General features: G+C 52.9%; 6 protein-coding genes across 6 annotated transcripts; 1 reads left to right on the top strand and 5 right to left on the bottom strand.

Moving 5' to 3' along the window:
- Positions 1 to 127: 127 nt before the first annotated feature.
- On the bottom strand, positions 128 to 4,156 carry POSPLADRAFT_1174812 (glycoside hydrolase family 3 protein; the record flags this gene model as incomplete). The annotated part of the gene is made up of 13 exons (XM_024488311.1): positions 128 to 830; positions 887 to 1,099; positions 1,158 to 1,296; positions 1,355 to 1,419; positions 1,475 to 1,707; positions 1,768 to 1,959; positions 1,992 to 2,160; positions 2,449 to 2,588; positions 2,647 to 2,771; positions 2,825 to 2,959; positions 3,250 to 3,348; positions 3,401 to 3,628; positions 4,050 to 4,156. 13 exons carry the CDS (start codon positions 4,154 to 4,156, stop codon positions 345 to 347), a joined length of 2,331 nt encoding a protein of 776 aa, XP_024333751.1. The 3' UTR covers positions 128 to 344.
- Positions 4,157 to 8,872: 4,716 nt separating this feature from the next.
- Positions 8,873 to 9,712, bottom strand: POSPLADRAFT_1186246 (hypothetical protein). The gene is made up of 4 exons (XM_024489208.1): positions 9,438 to 9,712; positions 9,274 to 9,387; positions 9,128 to 9,215; positions 8,873 to 9,065 (listed from the first exon to the last, which is right to left on the bottom strand). Exons 1-4 carry the CDS (start codon positions 9,555 to 9,557, stop codon positions 8,992 to 8,994), a joined length of 396 nt encoding a protein of 131 aa, XP_024333750.1. The 5' UTR covers positions 9,558 to 9,712; the 3' UTR covers positions 8,873 to 8,991.
- Positions 9,713 to 12,824: 3,112 nt separating this feature from the next.
- POSPLADRAFT_1157932 (hypothetical protein) lies at positions 12,825 to 13,093 on the bottom strand (the record flags this gene model as incomplete). Its single annotated transcript, XM_024487252.1, has 2 exons — positions 12,825 to 12,911; positions 12,974 to 13,093. The coding sequence occupies 2 exons, from the start codon at positions 13,091 to 13,093 to the stop codon at positions 12,825 to 12,827; spliced, it is 207 nt and encodes a 68-aa protein (XP_024333749.1).
- Positions 13,094 to 13,754: 661 nt separating this feature from the next.
- POSPLADRAFT_1158493 (hypothetical protein) lies at positions 13,755 to 15,943 on the bottom strand (the record flags this gene model as incomplete). The annotated part of the gene is made up of 13 exons (XM_024487324.1): positions 13,755 to 13,845; positions 13,898 to 14,041; positions 14,104 to 14,232; positions 14,288 to 14,369; positions 14,419 to 14,441; positions 14,492 to 14,658; positions 14,709 to 14,722; positions 14,773 to 14,893; positions 14,943 to 15,058; positions 15,112 to 15,260; positions 15,307 to 15,498; positions 15,555 to 15,690; positions 15,742 to 15,943. The coding sequence occupies 13 exons, from the start codon at positions 15,941 to 15,943 to the stop codon at positions 13,755 to 13,757; spliced, it is 1,566 nt and encodes a 521-aa protein (XP_024333748.1).
- A 2,852-nt stretch (positions 15,944 to 18,795) lies between these two features.
- On the top strand, positions 18,796 to 19,133 carry POSPLADRAFT_1158044 (hypothetical protein; the record flags this gene model as incomplete). The annotated part of the gene is made up of 3 exons (XM_024487270.1): positions 18,796 to 18,822; positions 18,894 to 19,004; positions 19,062 to 19,133. Coding segments are annotated over 3 exons (210 nt in total), but the record flags the coding sequence as incomplete, so codon positions are not given.
- A 749-nt stretch (positions 19,134 to 19,882) lies between these two features.
- POSPLADRAFT_1050357 (hypothetical protein) lies at positions 19,883 to 20,428 on the bottom strand (the record flags this gene model as incomplete). Its single annotated transcript, XM_024479972.1, has 4 exons — positions 19,883 to 19,959; positions 20,019 to 20,106; positions 20,158 to 20,268; positions 20,318 to 20,428. The coding sequence occupies 4 exons, from the start codon at positions 20,426 to 20,428 to the stop codon at positions 19,883 to 19,885; spliced, it is 387 nt and encodes a 128-aa protein (XP_024333746.1).
- Between the last annotated feature and the right edge of the window lie 1,574 nt (positions 20,429 to 22,002).

Below are 22,002 nucleotides of genomic sequence, written 5' to 3'. Positions count from 1 at the left end.
CGGAGCATTCAACGCAAAGATTCACGGTTTATGTGTCATACCCTTTTCTCCTTCACCTCGCAGCGTTAGAGAATTGAAGAACTCATGTGCCGGAGCGCAGATACTTGCACCGGCCCTCAGATAATGTGCTCATGAAGCAGTCGGTCATGTTAATGAAAGCTACCGATATGCGAAAGTCCATGTACAACAGTCTGCTGCAATCTACAACAAGTGATTGTAGTGCTAGATTTTGAACGTCGTTTGGTAGGTCCATCGCCCGCCCGCCACCTTTTATCATCAGTCCAGCACCAGAATCTACACTTTTCCTGTATATCTACACAGATCATTCGAATGATTTACAGTCTTCAAATGGGGATGTAACCCTGCAGGCGGAAGTCGCGGCTGCTCGCGCCGACTGAGAACGTGATCTCGCCCGCAGGCTTGACCCAGCCCTGTGCGACGACGTCCCAGATGCTGAGATCGTACCGCGAGATCGTCACCGTCACCGTCGTAACCTCGCCGGGCTCGATGTATACCGCGTCGAAGCCCTTCAACCAGCTCGGCGGCTCGCCGATGCCCGTCGGGAAGTGAACATACACCTGCGGGATCTCCGTGCCCGCGACGGCACCAGTGTTCTGGACTTCGAAGGACACCTGGACGAAGGGACGGTGCAGCCAGAGCGCGACGGACGAGCCCTCGCCCTGGGGAGTCGGCACACCCGCGGCCCAGGCGGCCTCGAGAGCGTAGTCGGTCGGGTCGTACTGCGGCACGATGGAGGTGGCAAGGTTGTAGTACTCAAAGGTCGTGTAAGAGAGACCATAGCCGAACTCGTAGCGGGGCGTGATATTGTACTGTAACAAACAGACATTAGAATGGGGACTAATCTCGGCAACATACTCGTACGGACCTCGTCGAAGTGCCTATAGTCGTAGAACAAACCCTCGGTGTACGGAACGCTCAGGATCGTGCTTCCATTGCCACCGAGGGTGAGGAAGACACCGTAGTCCTCGAGGCGCTTCGCAATGGTGTACGGGAGGCGGCCGGACGGGTTGTAATCACCGTAGAGCACATCAACAATGGCGTTACCCGCCTCCTGTCCGGCTACACCGGCCCAGATGATCTGTATACGAAGAGCACAATTTAAGCACTACGCCGCGGTAAACACGGATAATACGGACCGCAGTGACGTTCGGGTTCTCGACCCACGAATCGATGATGGAGGGGCCAACAGAGTGCGCAACAACGATGGTGTTGTTGTTTTGCGAAGCAACAGCGGTGATCAGGTTGTCCGCGTTGTGCCATAGCGTCAGGTTGTTGCTGTTCGGTGCATCAGATAAAAGTTGCGGAAAGAAAACCTCGCAGGAGGTTCACTGACCGGTCTCCGAGGTTGCCATCGACCTCGATATAGCCTTCACCCGAGTCCGAGTTGACGAAGACGATCTAGCTCTCTTGTCAGGAACGGGAAAAAAAGAGCCCGCATCGACAGTCTACTCACAGCAGCCTCGAACTGGATGGCCGCAGTAGCGGCGCCCTCGGTGTCCCAGTCGTAATACCAGTTCATGAGAGTCGTGCCGTCCTGGCGCGCACGCACCTGCATAGCGTCCATCGGCGAGATGAGGTACGGGTAGTTGTCCGTTCCCGAGCCCCAGCCCATTCCAAGAATACCATCATCTCCGCCGCGGTCGGTGTATCCGTTCGCGCCCATCGCACCATTGCCCGCGTCAGAGCCTGCGACACAGCCATGTCAACTTGAAGGGGCTACGGGAATACAACGCGCGATGAACTCACCGATAAGGACGACATTCCGTGGGGCATTGAGCGGCAGCGCGCCGTTCGTGTTCTTGAGCAGCACCGCGCCCGCATGCCCGATCTCGCGCACGATCTGGTAGTGGTCTGCTTGAACATCAATATGCAAGTTGTGCACCTGATCATACTGGTTGAACGCGTTGAAGGACACTGCATTCGGAATCAGCCTCCCATCTTCATATGATAGCAATTTGAGGATTGCGCACCGTTGGGGTAGTCCTGATCCTGGCCGAGAAGGTAGTAGCTCGCCATGATCCGCGTCGCCATGTCGTCCATGCGCGAAAGCGGAATGGTGCCGTTCTCGACGAACGCGGTCAGGTTCGGGCCCCACCAGGAGTTGCCTGAGCCGAGGGTGATGTCTCCCGGCATAGACATCTGGTGTTCCGGGGGGCAACAGGGAACATCGAAGCCAATAGGACCGATCGTCGACATAGGAACATGTCGTGTAAAGATACGGTTGAATGCATCCCGATTCGAGGAAGCGAGGAAACACCGAGCGCACAGCACACCAGCCACCGGCCATCATCCGCGTTATCATAGCATCGGCGCGACAAGACAGGAAGTGTCAGTGAGACGACACGCCACCGAACAGTCAGTGAGGACAAAATCAAACTCTCCATCAGCAATCACGCCATACGGAGCAACGAGAGAAGATCGACGCACGTCAAGACCCGCCATCGCACTCAGTGTGCTTTCCTGCGCACCCCAATCCGACATCACGTACCCGCGGAAGCCGAGCTCGCCCTTGAGCAGCTGGTTCAGCGTCCGGTCGTTCTCGCACGAGTACGTGTCGTTGATCATGTCTGCCGGCGTGTCAACATGCCCGTTCCGCAAACGAAGAACCAGCTAGACACAACGTACTGTAGCTGCACATGACACTCGCCGTGCCCGCCATGACGGCTCGTAGGAACGGCTTCAGGTAGATCTCATGCTGCGTGCGGTCGTCCACCTCCGAGCTCTCTTGCGTACGCTTGTACTCCTGCTCACTGTACCCATTGACCATTAACAACCGCATACGCAACGGGATGATGATACATACTAGTCGATGTAGTGCTTCGCGCAAGCCTGCACGCCCGCGGACTGCAGCCCGAGCGTCGTTTCATACGCCGCCTCGCCGCTCAGGAACGGGTCCGTTCCGAAGCCCTCCCAGTTACGTCCGGCCTGAGCAACGCGGCTGTTTATCGGCGAATTGGGTCAGCGCTTGTGTCATCACGATGGAACCGAGCGTGAAGGGATGTGAACAGAGTGAAGAGGCGGAGTGTATGTGTGCGAAATAGATCGGGCAAATATAGACTCAATGGAGAATGTAATTCAGACGGAGATATTGGAACGCGGCAAATTGACGACGAAGGTGCGAAAATAGCGCGACTGCACCCGCAGGCAGTGCACAGTGCATAGAGGAGAAATACCGCGGCGGGAAGCAAACGGGGAACCGACGGCTGGGAAAGAACGCGGAAGACGCACCCCATGTTCATCATCGGTCCGAGCGCGACATTCACGCCCTTCCCGCGGAACTCCTCGCCCATTTGCTGGCCACGCAGACGCATCATCGTCCGGTTGAAGCTAGAAAACCCCATTAGGAGCACAACAACAGGGCTGTGAACAGGCGACTCACGTAGCGGCAGTCGAAATACCCGCAGGGAATGCCGTGTTGTAGTCCGTGTAGCGCACACCGAGCGGGGAGTCTTGCAGACACAGCCCGCGCAGGTCCGCAACCTCCCCGATGTTGCCCACACACAGGCCCTGCTCCCAGTACACGCCCGTGCTCACGTTCACCTTTTGCTCCAGCGTCAGCCCGGCCACGAACGCCTCGGCTTTCGCGTACGCCTCCGCCCACGCATTACTGAAATCCGGCACCACCTGCGAGCCAGGGTTCTCTACTGCCGGTGGATATAAAGGCGACACGTCGGGGTATACAACCGGTACGGGCAACGCGGACGCGACGGGGTACGGCGTGAACGCGTATGACGAGAGCGAGAGCGTCTGCCAGCCTGGGGCAAAGGGGCGTTAGCAAACGAACACATTCGTAAATCATTCAATAGGGGTAACGCTAATACACAGCAGGCCAGGTATGCCTATGTGAACGCATTTGTACCACTGCACGGCCCGTCACAGCGTACACAATCCACAGGCTGCTGCCCTCATTGCTCGCTGCGCATGACGCAACATGCTGCGCGTGCCTTGGTGCACCCATTACAGCATCGGGTAGATATCATTGAAGCCGAGAGCGGAGCTGCGTCCTGCATCCCATACGGCGAGTGCACCCCGCGAGGAGCATCACAAAACGGGGAAGCGTACACCCCTGATGTTGGCCGAGCACTGGGGTTCCACTGTCTCTCCACAATAGGGCAGAGGGTGCCAACTTGTACATGGGTAACATGCCAGAGGCTGACAACCGGCGAGACCAGCGATTGAGTACTCACCGACTTCCGTGCCATAGCCCGAGTTATACGGCGGCTCGCCTGCGGAGGGGGATGACGCGAGCGAAGGTGGGTTAGTTGGCACAGGGTCGCCGTAGATAGTGTAGGTGCCCGAGACGGTGAAGGACACGCCCGAGACCTCGCCGGTTGCTCCAGAGGGAAGGTCGGTCGCGGATGCCAAGGAGACGGCGGTGGTCGCGATGGCGGAAGAGACTGCGTCCGAAGACGCGACAGCAGAAGATGCAATAGCCGAGGACGCGACAGCAGACGATGCGATAGCAGACGACGCAACGGCGGAGGATGCAATGGCCGAGGACGCGACAGCAGACGATGCGATAGCAGACGACGCGACGGCGGAGGATGCAATGGCCGAGGACGCGATGGCAGAGGATGCCACAGCTGAGGATGCAATAGCAGAGGACGCTACCGCTGAAGACACTGCTGCGCTGGACAGGATGGGCGTCGCGGCAGCGCTGGACGGGATGACCGCCGAGGACTGTGCGACGGCATGATCGACACTGCCCAAGAGGAGGAGGGCAGCGAGGTGGGCGAGCCGCGTCGAGAGCTTCATGGCGACGGGCTAGTCGAGGAGACCCTTGCTGGTAGGCGAGGACGAGACTGGCCTGCGCGAGGAGAGCTCGAGGGGGAACTCGGATGAAGCTCGGAAACGAGGCAAGGATATATAGGTGGCGCCTGTGCCTCACGGCAGGGTCGTGCCCGTGGTCGAAGAATGCTGCAGTTCGCTTCCATTGCGGTGGCTGGGAAATGCTTACCGGCAGAAGAATGGGCAACATCCACGCTCAGGCCGATCGGGTCGACCCATCAGAGCGCGTCTCCGATCGCGTCGCGCGTGACCTATCTCCTATCAGCTGACCGTGCTTCTGCGGTCGTAAATATCGACGCGCTCCCTGAGGGCGGGTCCCGTCGCTGCTCCCGCCGTCCCATGCTCGCAGGGCACCCTCCATGAATAGAAGCACCCCGAATCGCGTCAAAATTTATCAAAAACACCCGCCGTGCCCTCGTTCGCTCCCGAGCATGCCGTCTCATCGGTCGCCCGCTTTCTGATGCACTACAGGCATCATCCCTGGATTGCAAAACCCTTGCCTGCCAAATGCTGGTCCTGCGGTCCGGCCGAGCTCCGCGCCCACCGGTAGTCTGCTGATGCATGCACCGCGCGGACAGTCGCGCTCCGTCCAAATTTACGACACTGGAGAGCCTATTCTCTGTGATGTGTCTGTCAACGCTGTCTCGCTTGCGCGTAGACATCCCGAGATAAGGCGCTTCGATTCCGCGTCGACGCCGCTGCTCGACATCCTCCTCATCTTTCAGCCTGCGATTTTGCTCGTTGAGCGGTCGTTGCAAAACCGCCGGTGCCCACCCCGCGGGGCGATGCTAACTGTTGATTGCTCGGACGGAAAATTTCTCACCCCACGGTCCCCGCATCTCCTCTGCCCTCGGCAATTGCAATGAATCTCCGTCTCTTCTGTGACGCAACCACTGTCAACCAACAAACCGGAGTGCCGGTCCTGTCGCCCGCAAACCACGACTACGATCCGTGAGTGCATTGCGGTATTCCTTCCGGTCCGCACCCAGGCTAATGGCCATGGACCCGGTCACGCTGGGTCGCCGGGCTCTGTGCATACCCAGTGGATTCCTCTGCGCATACAGGCTCGCGCAAGCCTATTAGAGTCCGGTGGACGCTGTGAGAGGCTGACGTGCAGAAGTCCGAAGAGGCCGTTAGACTCAGACTTCTGTAGAGCCTAGACAGGCAGAAGCTAAAACAATTTATAGCCGTTATGATCTGTCCACGTCCGTATATGCGTGATGTAATGCGAATAGAGACAGGAGTTGAAAATAAATACGAGCACACCTGCGGTCTAAGTGACAATGCGAGCGGAGTTCAGAGCGTGTATTCACATCCACCCATGAGAACTCGATGATTTAGCAATGTACCCACCTGACACATACGACGCATGAGTAGCTTGTCCGTATCGGTTCAGGGAGGGGAGATGGGAGGACGAGAGGAAGGAGAAAACTGGATTACTCGGTATCGATGATGGCTTATAAGATAACAAAGACCATAGACATCCATTTCATCAGAGACAACTAAGAAAACGGGATGACGCACATGGAAGGGATTAGCATCACAGCTGTCCAATCAAGTCCAAATACAGTAAGGGGCCTTCCTAAACGAGATGGAAAGCCCCGTTATGGAATCTGGGGGCAAGCAAGCTAGACTCGGCAAGTCCGAGTGGAGTTCACAACCGGCAATAACTCAGACTTCACGAGAATGGCCCCCCGACTCACCGAACTTACTCGCATATCCCGCCGCCCTCGGTAACGTGGTGTCGCCGGCATTCCCCCACCTAAGCCGATCGCTGCTTCTCACCTTCCGCAACGTCTTTGCATGCCCGAGAGTCGCAGAGTAGTAAGGGGTTACATACTACCGAGGCCGTTCTAGAGTGATAAACAAAGAAGAGACGAGAAGAAAGAAGAAGACAGAAGAAGATACCGTTGCTGCTTGACCATTGGCCGCTAACGTTCGCCGTGCATTCGCCAGTACGATCAGCGAGGCGCCGGCTTTGTCGCTGAACATCTTCCTCCGCTACAACATAGTGTCACCTACGCTGCCTGGCCCCCTAGTCTCGGGGCTCGCGCTCTGTACTGGCTCACCCTCGCAAATCCTCCTCATTCATCCGTCATGCTGACACCCCCCCCCCCCCGGGCGCTGTATGTTACTAAGTTAGCTGCTCGCAGACACGGAGAATCCTCGGGTTGCACACCTTCTGCGACCGGCAAGTTAACTTACCCCAGAACGCTGTTATTATTACGATAGCGAGCGAGATTTGCGTATGTAATGTCTGCGCAATGGCACAGGTCGGGGCGAGTCTATCAGTGCAAGAGCACCCTCAAGTTTGACCCTCATTCGTTTCGCCTTAATTTGCTCGCCTAGGCTTCCCTTGCAGAGCACTCCGCCGCTTCGTCTCAAGCCGCAGACGCTATTTGCTCTAGCGAATACAGTCCCCGGCGTATCATCGAGCCGAACATTGTCGGCGTGGCGCCCCGCGAGCTTCGAAGTCGATTCGAAGCCCCGACTTGTGAACGGACAAACGTGGCCTCGCGGGAACGTGCGCGAGCAGCGTCTAACCAAATTCGCCAGGCACAGAAGCTCGTTTAGGACGCCTGGCGGCCAGCGCGGCGCAGGCGGGAAATTGCACCTCCTCTCTCCCCAGCTTCTGCCACTGCCACCGTGGGCTAAGACGATCATATATGCTAATATACATCCTATCGTCCATCCGCACGTACTGTATGCACGATGCCGTGCGGCACAGCGTGGAGCGCAAAACGTGAGGCTCCGGAATGCGCGAATAATAATACTCTCACACGAACTCTTCGGTCTACTGCATCCTCGCCCTTCCGCTTCCCTCCTTACTCGGCTTCAAGAGACCAGACGCGAACACGAACACTCCGTATCGCAGACCGCCTGGCGCCGAGCCCTCGCGTTGGGCACCGGTGAGTCAGCATCAGGGTTTTAGCTCTTCCGGGCCACTCGCAGCGCTGCACCGGACGGGCGCAATACTCATTCTCGTCGAGCGCGCGCACTCGCCTCGGTGGTTCTTTGCGGACACTCGGAACTCAAAGTAATATCGCCCGCTGGTTCCTTGGATTAATGCTTCCGCGTGGTGGGTCCCAGACTTAGAACCTCGCGAGGGATGCGCAATGCGGATGTGGGCAAGGCATTCGGTCTCTCCGTCTACCCCGTTTTGTTCTCGTAGTCGTGATGCCATTCTGGGCTGCCGTAGCCACCTAGTACCCCAACGCACGTGGGAGCTCCCTTGCAAGCCCACACTTGCATCGCCGCGGCGGATGCTCGACATGGGCTGGGAGCCATGCAGCTTATGTCCTCGAAGGCCCTTTAGGATCCAACTCATTCGGTCATCGGTATCAATTCAAGTTCCACGTGGCGGCCTTCCACTTCGAGTTAGTTGTACTACGTACTGGGGCATGTCAATGTGTAGCAAGCTAGCGCAGCGCTCTCTTTACTCATCTTACATCCCTTCGCTGCAAACCGACGTCGCGAGAGAGCCTCATGAAACAGGTCCGTCGAGCGCGGGTGCGGTTAAGCAGCTTGCCTTTCAGTCCGGCGCGCTACATGCCTCGTAATGTAGCCTCTGCCTTCAGTGCAGACGCTGTGGCGCTGGTGGGTGGGCTCGCGATTGTGGCGACGACGTGTCGGCGTGCTCTCTGTGGTCATGAATGCTCAAGCGCCAGTGCTGCTCGAGCGTAGTCTGGCGGCTCGGGACCGCCCTGCACCATTAATCTGCCAAACGCCCGCGCAAATGTTCATCTGAGTCTCATGTGATGGCGGATTGAGCGCGAGATGTGTCACAACAATACAATGACAGCGTTTGATTTTCAAGTTAGGCCCTCTACATGGATTGATGTGTGGCGCATAGCGGCTATTGGTGTTTCAAGTGTCACATGTAGTTGTTAAACACCAACGTTTGCCTGATAGCTCTCCATTGAGTTTGGCATGCCTGAATTTGAATCACAACAAACGTTGCTCTGTACGCTCAGTGACCTGTCGCTCGTTACTTATGTGTCTCCTGCCACAATTGATGGATGCTGCTTCCCACTGGCCAGCCATGCCCTCAACAAGATCTGTTAACGTGATATACTTGGTTGATTATACGGATTGTGGATGTACAGTCATACGACTAGCAAATCGCTGGCCAGATGGGAGAACCGATCTAGCTGATTACTAGTCGCAGTCATTGATCCTAAGCTAATACCAGATCACCTCCAGGGGCTCGTGGCTGAGCGAACCACCCAACGCCTCGTAGAGAGGCACTGTCAATTCTACAAAGCGACGTGAGAAACAGAAATGTGGCATGCACCGAGTATGCGGAAGGAACACTGACCCAGGTTCTGACCCGTGCACGAGTCGCATTCGTCGAGGACCAACGCGTACTTTGTGACGCCGGTGTTGGCATTGGTGACTGTCAAATTCTGCAAGCACAGCCAAGTGAGCAGCGGCCATAGCACACAACAAAGGGTCAGCGCGTACCTCGGAGCACGAAGAGCTCGCGGTGAAGAAATCAGGTGCAAGCGCGACGGCGAACTGGTCGGGTGAGATGGTTACCCCGCAGGCGCCGACGCCCGAAGGGGTGTAGGACGTAGCCTGCGAATCTTGAGCGGGGATGGCGGGTGCGAGTCGAGAAAGGTACGCACGTTGCCAATATGATGGTCTAGCTGCCGCTTGCGGGCCACTGCGTCACCTGAGAAGGGGTGCGCGAGTCCGGACACGGCGAGCGCGCCGAGGACGCTAGCGAGGGCGATGAAGCGAGTCATGCTGAACCTGGGCTTGGGAGATGAATGCGAGGCGAGGTAAACTCGTGAGGATGTATATTGCTCCTGACCGTGCCTTTATACAATGCATCTAGACGCTACGCCACTCGTGAAATGCACGCGCAGCAGCGCATGAGCGATACAGCCGCGCGTTTTGCAACCGGCGCCCCTGCTCATTGATGGGCCGGACAGCGGGGGGAGGAACTGACTCGACTATTACTGATTTGACGCGGTACCGTCTGAATAGTGTATGGGCTCGTGTATGGATATCTTGCGCATATCTTTTTGTCACCGCACGAGTCACGCATCTCTGCAACGCGTGGAAAACGACGAGGGTTGTGTCCACATTGATCTCAGGCTATGGTGAGCACGGTCATTGGTATAATCAGGTAGGTGTCGAATGATGTCACCTGCGCACATATTTTAAGCATTGACAGGCGAGACGCTTACTGCTGTGCAGCTGACGGTATTTGAATACTGCAGGAGTCAATGCCGTGAACGCAATAGGCTAAGGACTCGAGCCAAGAGGCACTAAAATCTGTCAAGCGGGAATCTGGATGCAGATACAATATCAATGTTTTCATTGGTGTGCTGACCTACTGCTGGCGCGGATAACACCGAGAAGTACTCACTTCGGTTTGTAGGTTGCTTGGCTATATTTTGCTTTATCTGTGATTCCGAAGAGCCGATACACTTAGTTTTGTGGATAATAGCTGATCCCACATTGTTAGACCTACCCGGGAATGATTGCGCGCAAGGGAGATTGATGCGACCATCGGAATTAACTGTCGAAACCATGTCTCCGACATGGCTAGACCCCGCAAAGTATCGTGACAACTCCATTTTACCAAAGTAGGTCGTTGCCTCCAGGGCCCGCGCATTCCTGCCGGAAGTCAGCTTACGCATACACCAACGTGAACAGCTCTAACGATATGGAATCAGCTGCAACGTGATATCTGATTACCCTTGTACAAAAGTGTCATCTCTTAAGCATAGCGACATTAATATACGTGCTCACCACCAATATAGCAATATAGTGGGGTTGACGGTTAATATCCACACAACAGGAGACTTTACGAGTACCTGGCGCTTGTGGAATGATGCTGTCGCAAGGAAAGTGTTTCAAGGGCGCGGTGGCCGATTGAAGGGCGGCTATGGGCGGCCATGTACCTGAAATAGGCGAAAACAGAGCAATTGCATTTGATTTCGACACTGAGTGGAAATGGCTATCCTTCATGCCGTCAGCGCCGTACGTACGAACAATGATGGTGGTAATAACGGCTGCAAACGCTTCGGGAAAATGTAGAAGTCGGCCTACAACCGGTAGCAGTGAACCGCTTCGCCGCTGAGCGCAAGACTCCGTTCAGGTTGGTCGAGGCATTCAGGAGAGAGGCTCTCACAAATAAGCCTTCAGCGGTAACCTTCGCAACTCACCGCCCGGGTCCAGGCTCCAGAACCATCAAGAATATCCATTGTCTCCAGGAATAACAACTCATACATCGAGTCCTTACTTGACAAAAGCCATGGGATGATGATGTTATTCGCCAATGAGTATGCTGAATACCGTGCGTGTGTGGCTTTGCGATCGTTGAGCTCGAGATCATGAAGTTTGTTCGAAGTCAAGGTGCAGCGATTATTAGCGCTCGAGCTATGGTCCGCTTGCTGTCATTGTTCTACGCACCGCGCTTGAGCTCCCAAAACGCATGTATATTGAGTTTACCTCTCTACGCGCCCTGCGCCGCTGGATACCTTTGCGACTGGCCTTCACACATCCATGCAGCTTTGCCTCAAATTTAACACGATCGTATATTCGCCTCGAATAAGTACCAACAGAATGCCGGAGCTATTTCCCCTCTGCATAACCACACATCCGTGTGAAGTGGAACCACTGGCGCTTCATGCATTGAGGACGATTTCGCGTCTATTATGGCACTGACAGCGAAGGTCCTAGAGTATCCCAGCATCTTGAATCCAACTCGTGCAATTCTTCAGCTTCTGTCGGACTGGCATCGCGTCCAAAAGCCTTCGACAGCGTTTGCTCGGAGTAGGCATTTCCCTATAGCACACGAGTCATGGCCTAGATCTCAGTAGGCGTATAGGATAATCGCGGATCGAGGCTCCCGGCGCTTGGCTTATCATACTCGTTGGGAACTGACCATGTCTTTGCCTCTGGGCAGGGTCTGCCGAGCCTCAAGTATCTAGACCTGCCATCAGTTCATTGCATGAAGGAACCGACATCAGCTGACGTTCCTCTCGCTTGCGCGGCAATCTCAGACGGCATCAGCCGCTCCTTGCTTGCATAATTTGCGCACTCTGGTCGTCCGGCATAATGCAGTCGACGCGGCGGAAGCTGTTGTCTATTTTTGTGTTTTGGATTAACCGCATTGTGACTCACGCGTGCATCGCGAAGGAGATTCGTCTCATTTGCGAGGAAGAGAGTAGTGGCGCGAAGATGAAACTCGATGGCCTCTTGGCACACCTTTCTCATAAGTACGCCCAGACCTGCGCGTGGCCTGGCTGAACGCAGCGTCTGTCAGGATGGCTGCCTTATGCACTCCTTGCACAACGCGTATGGAGCTGGAGGAAGTCGCGATTGTGGTATCGGGCAATGCTGATGTAAGTGTTGTCCATCCATTGAATCTTCGCGTTATGTGAAGCGTGGGTATGGCCTTATGGTTTGGAGAATGCTGCCAACTTCATGGCTTAGGGGTCTACCCCAGCTGCGGTGACTATCTGTCTACGGTGAGTTTGGGGAACTGAGTGACAAGGTTGAGAACCTCACTGCCAGGTGCCTTTCTTATTAGTACTTGTTGTCAGGATTGATGAACATACACCGCAGAGAACGCCGAAAAGTGGCAAAGTCGGAGCTGGGAAAAGGGTTACAGCCCCTGATTTTGAGTTGCCGCTGTCAAAGCGGGGAAATCCATGATAGCGTGAAAGTGGTCACGAGCGTGCTCGAGATGCCATCCGACTCGTGCTACAGGTTAGGGAGCTCTCTCGTCTTGATAGGTGTACGGATTACATCGAACGGCTTTGCGGCGCAATAGTCTGATTGCATTGGTTCTCATTAGTAGTACGCACATGGTGTCCGTTCGTGGTGCATTTATTGTACATGTATTCAACAGCAGCATATCGCATTTCAACTCTGCACTGCTGATAGTGTTTTATTCTTGTAACTTCTTCTCCTGATTCGCAATGCGGACTCTACAACAGAAGCGTGTCAATGTTAGGGCCACGGAGCGCTCGGAACAGTCCAACGTGCCAGACAACTTACTGATTCCGTGCAGTCAACACACGCATGGTCCGCTCCCGCTCGAACTCAGTCATGTTCTGCCAATTAACTATTCTGGATAGCGTCTTCACACACGCGTGCGCTTGGAGTTGGGATTGTGTTAGACCGCAAAATGGAGATCACTTACCCCATCGCTGTTCACCACCATAGGGCCCAGTGCATCGAGTTTTAGATCGTGGTCCGCATCGACCTTGACTTGAGCGACGTCTGTGCTATCGCCGGGATCAGGAGAGGGCAAGAGACGCATGTCGTGGTCGTCGTTCATTTGTCACAGAAATGGACGTAGTTGGCTCCTGTCGGCAATGGGGCATGCACGGACGTAGTGGCGATCTATAACAACCTGCATGCGTGACGGAAAAGGGCGCGAAGAGTACAGGTGTAGTTTTGTGGAAGCTTCGAGTAGGTACGTCACAGCGGTAGATGCACGTGACGACGACATGACGCAAATGCCAACTTGCAGGCACAGTTCTACATTTCGCGCGAGCCTTGTTCGTGCTTGCAAAAGCTTCTCTCGGAAAACTTGCACGAGTTATACATACATTTCGAAAGTGGCAGACTCATCTTTGGATGATTAGCCACCCCCTGGGATGCTCACATGCCATATGGAGTCGTTTTCTGCCAGCCATGGAAGTTCTCTGTCATCTCGCAACACTTTCTGCGTGGTAAAAACGGATTGGAGAACCTTCAACGTATTCCCAATGATAACGTTGCCGTAAATCTTGCAGCCAGCTGTGGTTAAAATGCAGTATGATTCACGGATTATGGCACTTGTCCACACTAGCTTATGTGGGATTTCTGGCAGGGATCGAGGCCGAAGACGATAGAACCAACGGTATTTGACCCAGCTTGCAACTAGAAAGCACGTAAAGAACCAAGTACATACGAATGGCATAAGTACTTCCAACAGCTTATAGTACAACGTTAGCACCCATTTCGAATACAACCGTCTTCACTTGCTCAGAGCGCGGTGTGATCTTGCATGAGAATTCCTCCGGGTGACTTTTCGAGAAATTGAGCCAGCATCTCCGGAATGCGGAGACTAACAACGCACCTCACTAATCCTGGGACAAATGAGCCCGTCGGTGGGGCTTGTTTCCCTGCCTCATCTGTAGTGACACCGATGTCGAGCGTTGCGACAATGCTGGCAATTGCAATCCATATACTGGCATCTGCGAAATCCTGACCTGGGCAAATGCTAGCAGAGTTTGGAAAGTCAGCCTCGCCGTATCGCATTGGTACTTCACATCAGGATCTCACCGCCTTCCGAACCCGAACACCATCTTGCGCGGATCTCGTGCCTCCGCCGTTTCGCGGTCCATCTGCTCAAAACGCTCGGGCCTGAACATCTCTGGCTCAGGATAGAAACTATCATTACGTGTCATTCCCCTGATTGGCGTATATTGGCACGTCAAATCTGACTCAAGATTGCAAAGAAACCGACCAAATGTTAGGTATGACCATAGATCCACCAGGGATATCAAATCCTTGATACTGGTCGTTAGATATGAGCTTGTGAGGAAGCCCTGCAGGGTGGTTCAATACGAGTTTATGAAAAATTCAAAATGGACGAACCAAGTGGCACCGGGCAGTTCCACCTAGAGGGGAGGTCAAGCCCACGAGCATTGCAAGACACTAAATGACATACCGGAACACTTCTTTCACGACGCACTCCAAGTACGGCAAGGATTCTCTGTCTTCAAATTCCGGCAGGCGATCTTGTCCAACGACTCGGTCTACTTCTGCTTGAGCCTTCTCGTATACTTCGGGATGGAGCACCATCGCAAGGATGAACGTAGAAAGGACAGCAACTGTCTATCTAGAATTCAGACACGTCAACCTCAAGGGAGATGCAGTCAAACTACCGTATCGGTCGCAGCTTGAGACCCCAGTCAGTTTGCTTAGAGTGTCAGGCTCCATTTGACTTACCTCCATATAATACGCCTGCGGTTCCCTTGATGTCGTCTTCGTCCTCTGCTGTCGGCGCGCGTTTACTGAGGACTTCTTCGAGCAATGTAGCCGTGAGACAAGGTGATGCTGTGCCGGATTTCTAGGAGGAGGTACATGAGCGAAGGATAGAAAAAGGGAGGGAGTCCTACCATAGCATCCTTGACCATCTCGAACGGAGTGTCTAGCATTTTGCGCACCAGATCTCGAATCTCAAATGCGCGACTCTTGAAGCCGGATCCAGGCATCCATAGGGGAATATGCTTGACTACATAAAAAGATAGCATCAATGGCCCGGAAATGGATGCAGGAGTAGCTCACGAAACGGAAACAAATCGACTAGCATTACTCCTGCGCTGCCATACTCGACAGTCTCCTTGCCGGCACGCTCCGCCAGGTGGATGAATTTGTCATCCAACGATGTCACCGAATGGCCATACGCAATCTGCAAAATCATTGCTGCTGCGAACCTGTGTGTATGTGAGATAATGATCTAGCTGCGGACGGGATACTGACCTCTTAATGTGTGATCTGAACAACTCTGGACTCTGAAGGAGTCCAGAAAGGAGCATGTATGCTTCCCTTCGCTGAAGCGGGCGGTAGCTCCCGAGGGAATGTTTGTCTTGGAAAGCGTTTGAGATCCATCGTCGATGCTTGCGAAAACGGTCTCCGTACGTCATGTGTGTGATAACACAGTCCCACCCCATTCTTCGCGACACCATATGTAAGCAGAGTGTCAAAACAACTACGGCCATCCAGCTCACAGGTCCGAGAGCAGAATAAAATCGGGTCTGTAAGAGTATTTTGAGCTCCTTTTGTCAAGAAGTTCCTGTGCCACTTGTAGCGAGTTGATTACAAGGGTTGGTGTTTTGAATAACTTTGCAAAGACAATGTCGCCTGCTAACATGGTCAAACTGGTGATCTTCAGACGAGCATTATCAAAAACCATACCGTATTCTGCACCCCATTGCGTGAATTTCCTCTCCTGTGACTGCATAGGCAATTGATGCACGTTGCCTAGCAGAGGTATCCTGTTCGGGCCCGGCGGAAGTCGCAGATGTGATTCCGCTTTCATCCAACGTAAAAACATTGCTATCGATATAACGAAGAGAACAGCGCTGGCGCACGCCGTAACATGGAGAGACGAGTTCATGGTGGAGTGGTGGGGGCGAATTGGATCTCATACGGCTTATGAGGGGATAAGAAGACGATCGTCGAAGTAGTCAAGCGCCAGAGACACGCACATGTTCACGGAAGGGCAAGCGGGAAGCAAACATAGTTCTAGTTGAATCCTTGAGTCAACTCCGCCGAGTCTATGAGTTTGCGCATACAGACGCTTGTGGTAAAGGCCTATGCCTGTGTGCTGTCACGGGTTGCACGGACGGAAAAATCGGGCTGCGATCGTATCATAGCTTATGCCCGATGCGAAGACAATCGCGATTTGTGACAGAAGTTGCCTCGCTTGTTGCCCGATCAGTGTCTCGGAAGTGAAAGACAGCTTCACAAGGCGTTCTCCATATTCCTATTGTGTTTGCGATCGCGGTCTCGGCATTCACTTGCTAGACAGGGACACGATGGACACATACAATTGCGAAAGAATGACACGCGGAGGCAAGTGCGCTGTCGTCTTCAACCTTCGCACCTAAGCGGCGTGTGGGTCAAAAGCATGAGTGATGGGCCGTAAATGCTGAATCTAGATGTTAGATGACGGCAATTTCCCATGACTTTCTCACGATGACCTTTACACGTGGACCTACGTGGACGCGTTGTGTTTCACTGGAAATCATGCAATCCGTCACCTCTATCGTGTGTGCTGCAGGACGTAGAATGTCATCTTTCTGATCGATGATCGTCAACTGGTAGGCATCCTCCTCCTGCTGCAGTTGCGATGGTCCGTGCACATATATGATTTACTATCGTCGCAGTAAGCCGGGATTATAGCTTACTTCATTCGACGAATATCATGTTACTGTGTTCTAGACTTGGCGCTAGCTATTTCTGAATTGTGGAGCTGAACTTAAACACTGCTGGGAAATAGCGCGGGAGCACGTACCTCACCCGGAACAGTTAGTACCAACTGGCGCTAGTCGAAGGTGTGTCTGCGATAATTCACCGTCGGTACCTTCCGGACCATACTCCTTATTGTTATTGCTGAGGAAGTGTCCGTTTGCTATCGGACACAGAGAAATGGCCCGTCACAAGTTGGTACGTCCTATCTGCCAGGAACCTTACATTCAATAAGCTTTCTCACACGGAGCTTGAGGTGCTGTGATCGTCCTGTATTATTTGCATTCCTCTTGAAACCGCCAGCGAGAAGGACGTCTTGTATCCGCCCATTGCGCAGATGTACAGCGAAGACACGCGAAGTCTCAACATAGGGATGTTACTTCTGGTAGACCCCATAGTCCCATACTATATGTCTAGAACACTTCTGTCGAACATGCTCAACACCAGGGCTGTGGAAAGACCTAAGTAATCTCGTCGTGCGCTCCGAGTCGGAGCATTCCACCTCCGCGCCATCAATTTGTTGATGGCATGATGGGCATGTAAGGAAATTTCAGTCTGGCTTTCGGAACATTGGCTACAAGATACTCAATTGAGACTCATTATTGAGTCTCAATTGTGCCCTTGACTACCAGAGTCTTTGTACCTATTCATTGCGCTCATCTAGCAGACAGTCTTACATCTAGTCCTCCTGGAGGCTAGGATGTTCGATACAATGTCATGTTCGATCATAGATGACGAATGGTCGTTCATACTACCGTCCAGCGTCATCAAAATACTCAGCGCGAACGGAGCATCATCACTTTATATTAGGTAAATCCTGTAGGACATGAAGCAATATCACCTCAAATACCATTCTCCTCGGAGTTCTTGTGCCCATCATTGTGGGGCGCAAGAACATGCACGCATGCGAGCTGCTGCATCGAAGCATGATTGTCAGGCGTTCACACGCAGAGTGACAAGGCTTCTGCGCCTAAACTCCAAAAGGAAAGATCAAAGGCCTTCTCTATCTAAACGCCTTCCAAAGACGGCCGGGACTTTTTGAAGCCCACGGACTGACACGCGGTCCTCAGCTTACGGGCTCCACAGTTGCCGAAGCGTGGGGCATGTTACGTTGACAAGGATCAGAATGTCTGAGGACGATGGTGAGTCCTTTTCGGCTACTTGCAGAACGGCCCATCACCTCCACTTTCTTGCTTGGACTATGAATCTTATCCAATCGTATGAGTAACGTACGACTACTCATAATGGAGTACTCGGGTCCTGACCCCAAAATCCAAGGTTTGATAAGTGCAATGGGAGAGCTGTTGGCGGGTTCATCCCCATCGAGATGCTATGATCTGCATGAAGATGCCTCGCGTCGTGCTTTCATCATACGTCAAATTTGAAGGGAAGCTCTGGTACTCAGGGCAGCGGGGAATACTGAGATAGCTTTGCACAGCGCTCGAATCTCCCGCGTGCTAACACCGAAGGAAATTTTCGTTTTCTAGAAGCCATGCGTTAACTTGCATATGCAACGAGGACATCGCAAGTCATCCTCTCGTAATGCCAGAGGGCGTCGTCCATAGCCAGCCATAAACGCCGCATTAGTCTCGCACCGCGGCGCAGTATCCTTACTATGCAATGAGGCGACGGAACATTGTTCCTCTAACCGATGGCCCATCAAATATGAGAGTCGTGCTGTTGGTCTCGACCGTAGCAGTTTCAATTACCAGGATGATGCCGTGATAATGCAAGACCACGCCCGGATCTAACACCAATGTACTTGGGTCCGAAGATTTGTGGAGCCAACAAGTGGCGATATAAGTATTGATCTTTTTACGAGGTTGTCCCATAACTCCCCATCTGACTAGCCATTTGTGTCAGCCCCTCACGTTTGCGCCGGTGATCCTACGCAGGAGTATCACTCGACCATAACATGTGCGAACACGAATAGTGAAGAATCTGCCATACCGCGTTCGACCTTACTTGTATTCACGATTGGTTCTTTCATTGCGCAGCATCGGCGATTACTATCGAGGCTGTCAGGTATAACATTTTCCCGTGTCTTGATATTTGGACTTTGCACTGGGTCCTGACCTGCATTGTTCAATTTTCAGCATTTCCATGGAAGATACTACAGCGGAGAGAGTTTTGACTGCCACTCCGAGAATTGTAAGACAAGTCAGGCACACAAACACGCCCGAGGAACAAATTGTACTTGTAAACCTGTACGTCTTTATCTGAAGGAAAGAGAATGATGCACATGATGTTTGTCCGTGGTCTAGGTTATCATAGACAGGAATCGTGTGCAAAACATGTTCTACACTCACCATCCAGATTGTGCTCCTCGTAGCTAGACAAATTCGGAGCATGTCTTTCCACCTAGCTGAAGCGTCATCACGATTAAATCGATTATTAGCTGCATGACGGCTCCATTTGCGTAGACTGTATATCTTCCTCGAAGTCTCTAAATTCGGACCCAAGCTGGGGCCCATGACTGATCCTCCCTTCTTCTCAGTGAGACATGGACAATTGAATCATTGTATCACTAGTAAGATCAGCAAGGAAGATATTTACTGCCGTCTGAAGATGTTGCTCCAACTACCTGCATTTAGGGTTACCTGTAGCGAGGACAATTACTCGTTTGTTTCACGCATGGCTTACGTATGAGCTCGCAAAGGAGCCGGAAAGTACAATCTTGTCAGTTAAAGATTAGGTAGTGCTAATGTTTGGTGCCCATACTACTCATGCTTCCGTGGAACTTTCAGTCTCGGCGCCGAAGGTGAGCATCTCATGTTGTAGTCCGAACAGCTGCCATATACTAATTCTCGTGCCATCGCATAATCAACATGAGTCTTTGATGGTACAATGTGCTACCTCAAAAGTGCCGTAATACAGCCCGGATTCCTTTGTGAGAACGACGCCGGAAAGACCGCCGGCAGACAACGTCCTCGATGGACAGGGATCAATGGTGGATCAGGTTACAAACCGATGGGGCTACCTACGGCGCGCAACGCCTACATAAGTCCTATTCCTACACCGGCGCACGACCACGTGACCCGGGCCGGCAGCGACGCTTGCCCGACGTACCTAAAAGTCAACATCCTTAACCATACCAGGTGACGTCTACCCACGCCAAGTCGAGGGAACCACCCAAAGCCAAATAAAGTGCATCTGTGACTTCTGCGTACAATGTTCGGATAAATAAACGTATTGTCGAGTGAATGTCAATGCAGACTGACCTATATTGCCTTCAGTACAGGAGGCGCACTCGTCAAGGACCAATGCATATTGAGTGATGCCGGCATTCGTGTTGACAATAGTGACGTTCTAGCATAAAGCATGAGCAGTGATCAGATTAAGGTTCTGCACGGTTCTCACATTAAAACATCCGTAATCAGACAGATCGGCAGGTGAGAGGGCAATAGCAAAGTCGCCAGGCGGGATCTCAACACCACATGCGCCCACTCCATTAGGGACATAGTGCGAGGCCTGTCGATATTGAGCATGAGAGATGTTATATGGTCCAGATTGTACGTACGGTTCCTTCGTGCTGGTAAATCTGACGCTTGTTTGCCACTGCGAAGCTCGGAAGGGCACACCCGTACCCGAACATTCCAACGAGACTGACGAAGGTGAAGAAGCGGACCATGCTGGTGTTGGGTCCCTAGAACGATATAAGAGTGAGCGAGACTCGTGAGGCTGAAGGACTGTGGTGGTCGCGTATTTATATCACCGTCTTGGGGCAACATCCCTGCGGGTCACGCCCGGCGCTGTCACATGTAGCGAGCGTTCCGTACAAGCGGAGTCTTGCCATGGGACTTGGCGTATCGCTGCGCCGGACAGCTGGGGGAAGAAACTAGCGGGTCAATATCTAGATATGTTTCAATAGAGTGGGCGGGAAAATGAACATTATGGTCGAGCCCTCATGCAGTAGCCCTTCTCATCGTATGTATTTTTTATCTGAATAGAGCGCCCTGAAATGATTACTCAGAAGTAGTAGGGTTTACAGCAATGGAGAGAGGTGTATGGAACAATACGGGCGGCACCTGGGCGCACCTGCCAGCCGCCAGAGTGAGTAGGGCTTATGTGTGGCATCACCACACGTTGTTGGCGTCAATACAATAGGGAAGGAGGTCGCTGTCAAGTCCCCGTCGTGGATATCTCGTTTGCCAAGGCGATCTGTGTACCCCCATCATTGTACAGACAGCATTCCAGAGAGAAATGATGTTGCACCGCGGGCGTTCTAGACAGAACCATCCATTCGCTTTTTGTAGTTAGCGGGACAAGGTACTACGGGACTTCATGGCCGTGTCACGCTCGACACGGGAAACATGAACTTCATTTGTCATTTGTCTTCATCATTGTGCTCACCTCGTTATTCGGAATCAACAGCCCGAAATTAGCAGATGTGAAATAGCAACGGCCGTCTATCGATGAGTTCGGATGGAGGAAGTTACGAGCGCAATGGTAAGCGGAAGCTGACTGTTAGGCCATCTTGGGCGATGCGTCTAAGACAAACAGCAGGCGCGGTGGTCCTACATGATCATGATGCTTGTGACAAGTGCTCCTAGCACCGTGCCCTGATGACCTGCTGTGATGACTGACAGCTGAGAATTAGTGCGACAGTTGGCATTTGAAATTTAAAAAATAAAGATTGAAACATAAGCGCCGAGGGCTCATGCGCGAAGTAACTCAATACAGGAGGCTATTGGTAACTATAGTGCTCTACATGAGCGAGGCAATTGATCACATACTGCTACGTAGCCATGGCTTACAGAGAGTATGTGATTTTTTGTGTGACGTGCCAGCTGAAGGGTCATGCGGCGCGAGAGTACTCTGAGCGAAAATAGAGGTACTCACCGTACTCTTTGAACTGTTGTGGTTGACTAAATCTTGCTCTTCAAGTGATATCCACTCTTACGGAGGCAAGGCTCTATGTTGAGTACACCGTGGCGTGGTCAAACGCACTTTGATGCATTTGTCAAGACTCGGATTGTTTAAGGGCGAGATCAGTACAGCCTACCAGCTTGATGGACTCCTGCCTGCTATGAGTCTGCAAAAACATCGTAGAGTATGTGTTGTATACTCACTCACCAGAATGAACCTCCCAGAGCAATTAGCACTTACACTTATATCGTTCTCAACATCAATGGTTTTCTCTTTGGACTTGACACTTTCGGATCGATACCGGCGTTGACATTGTTGTAGAAAGTCAGAGTTTTC

The sequence above is a fragment of the Postia placenta genome (genome assembly GCF_002117355.1).
Source record: "Postia placenta MAD-698-R-SB12 unplaced genomic scaffold POSPLAscaffold_20, whole genome shotgun sequence".
Taxonomy (NCBI): Eukaryota; Fungi; Basidiomycota; class Agaricomycetes; order Polyporales; family Adustoporiaceae; genus Rhodonia; species Rhodonia placenta.
This window is presented reverse-complemented; position numbering and strand designations above follow the sequence as displayed.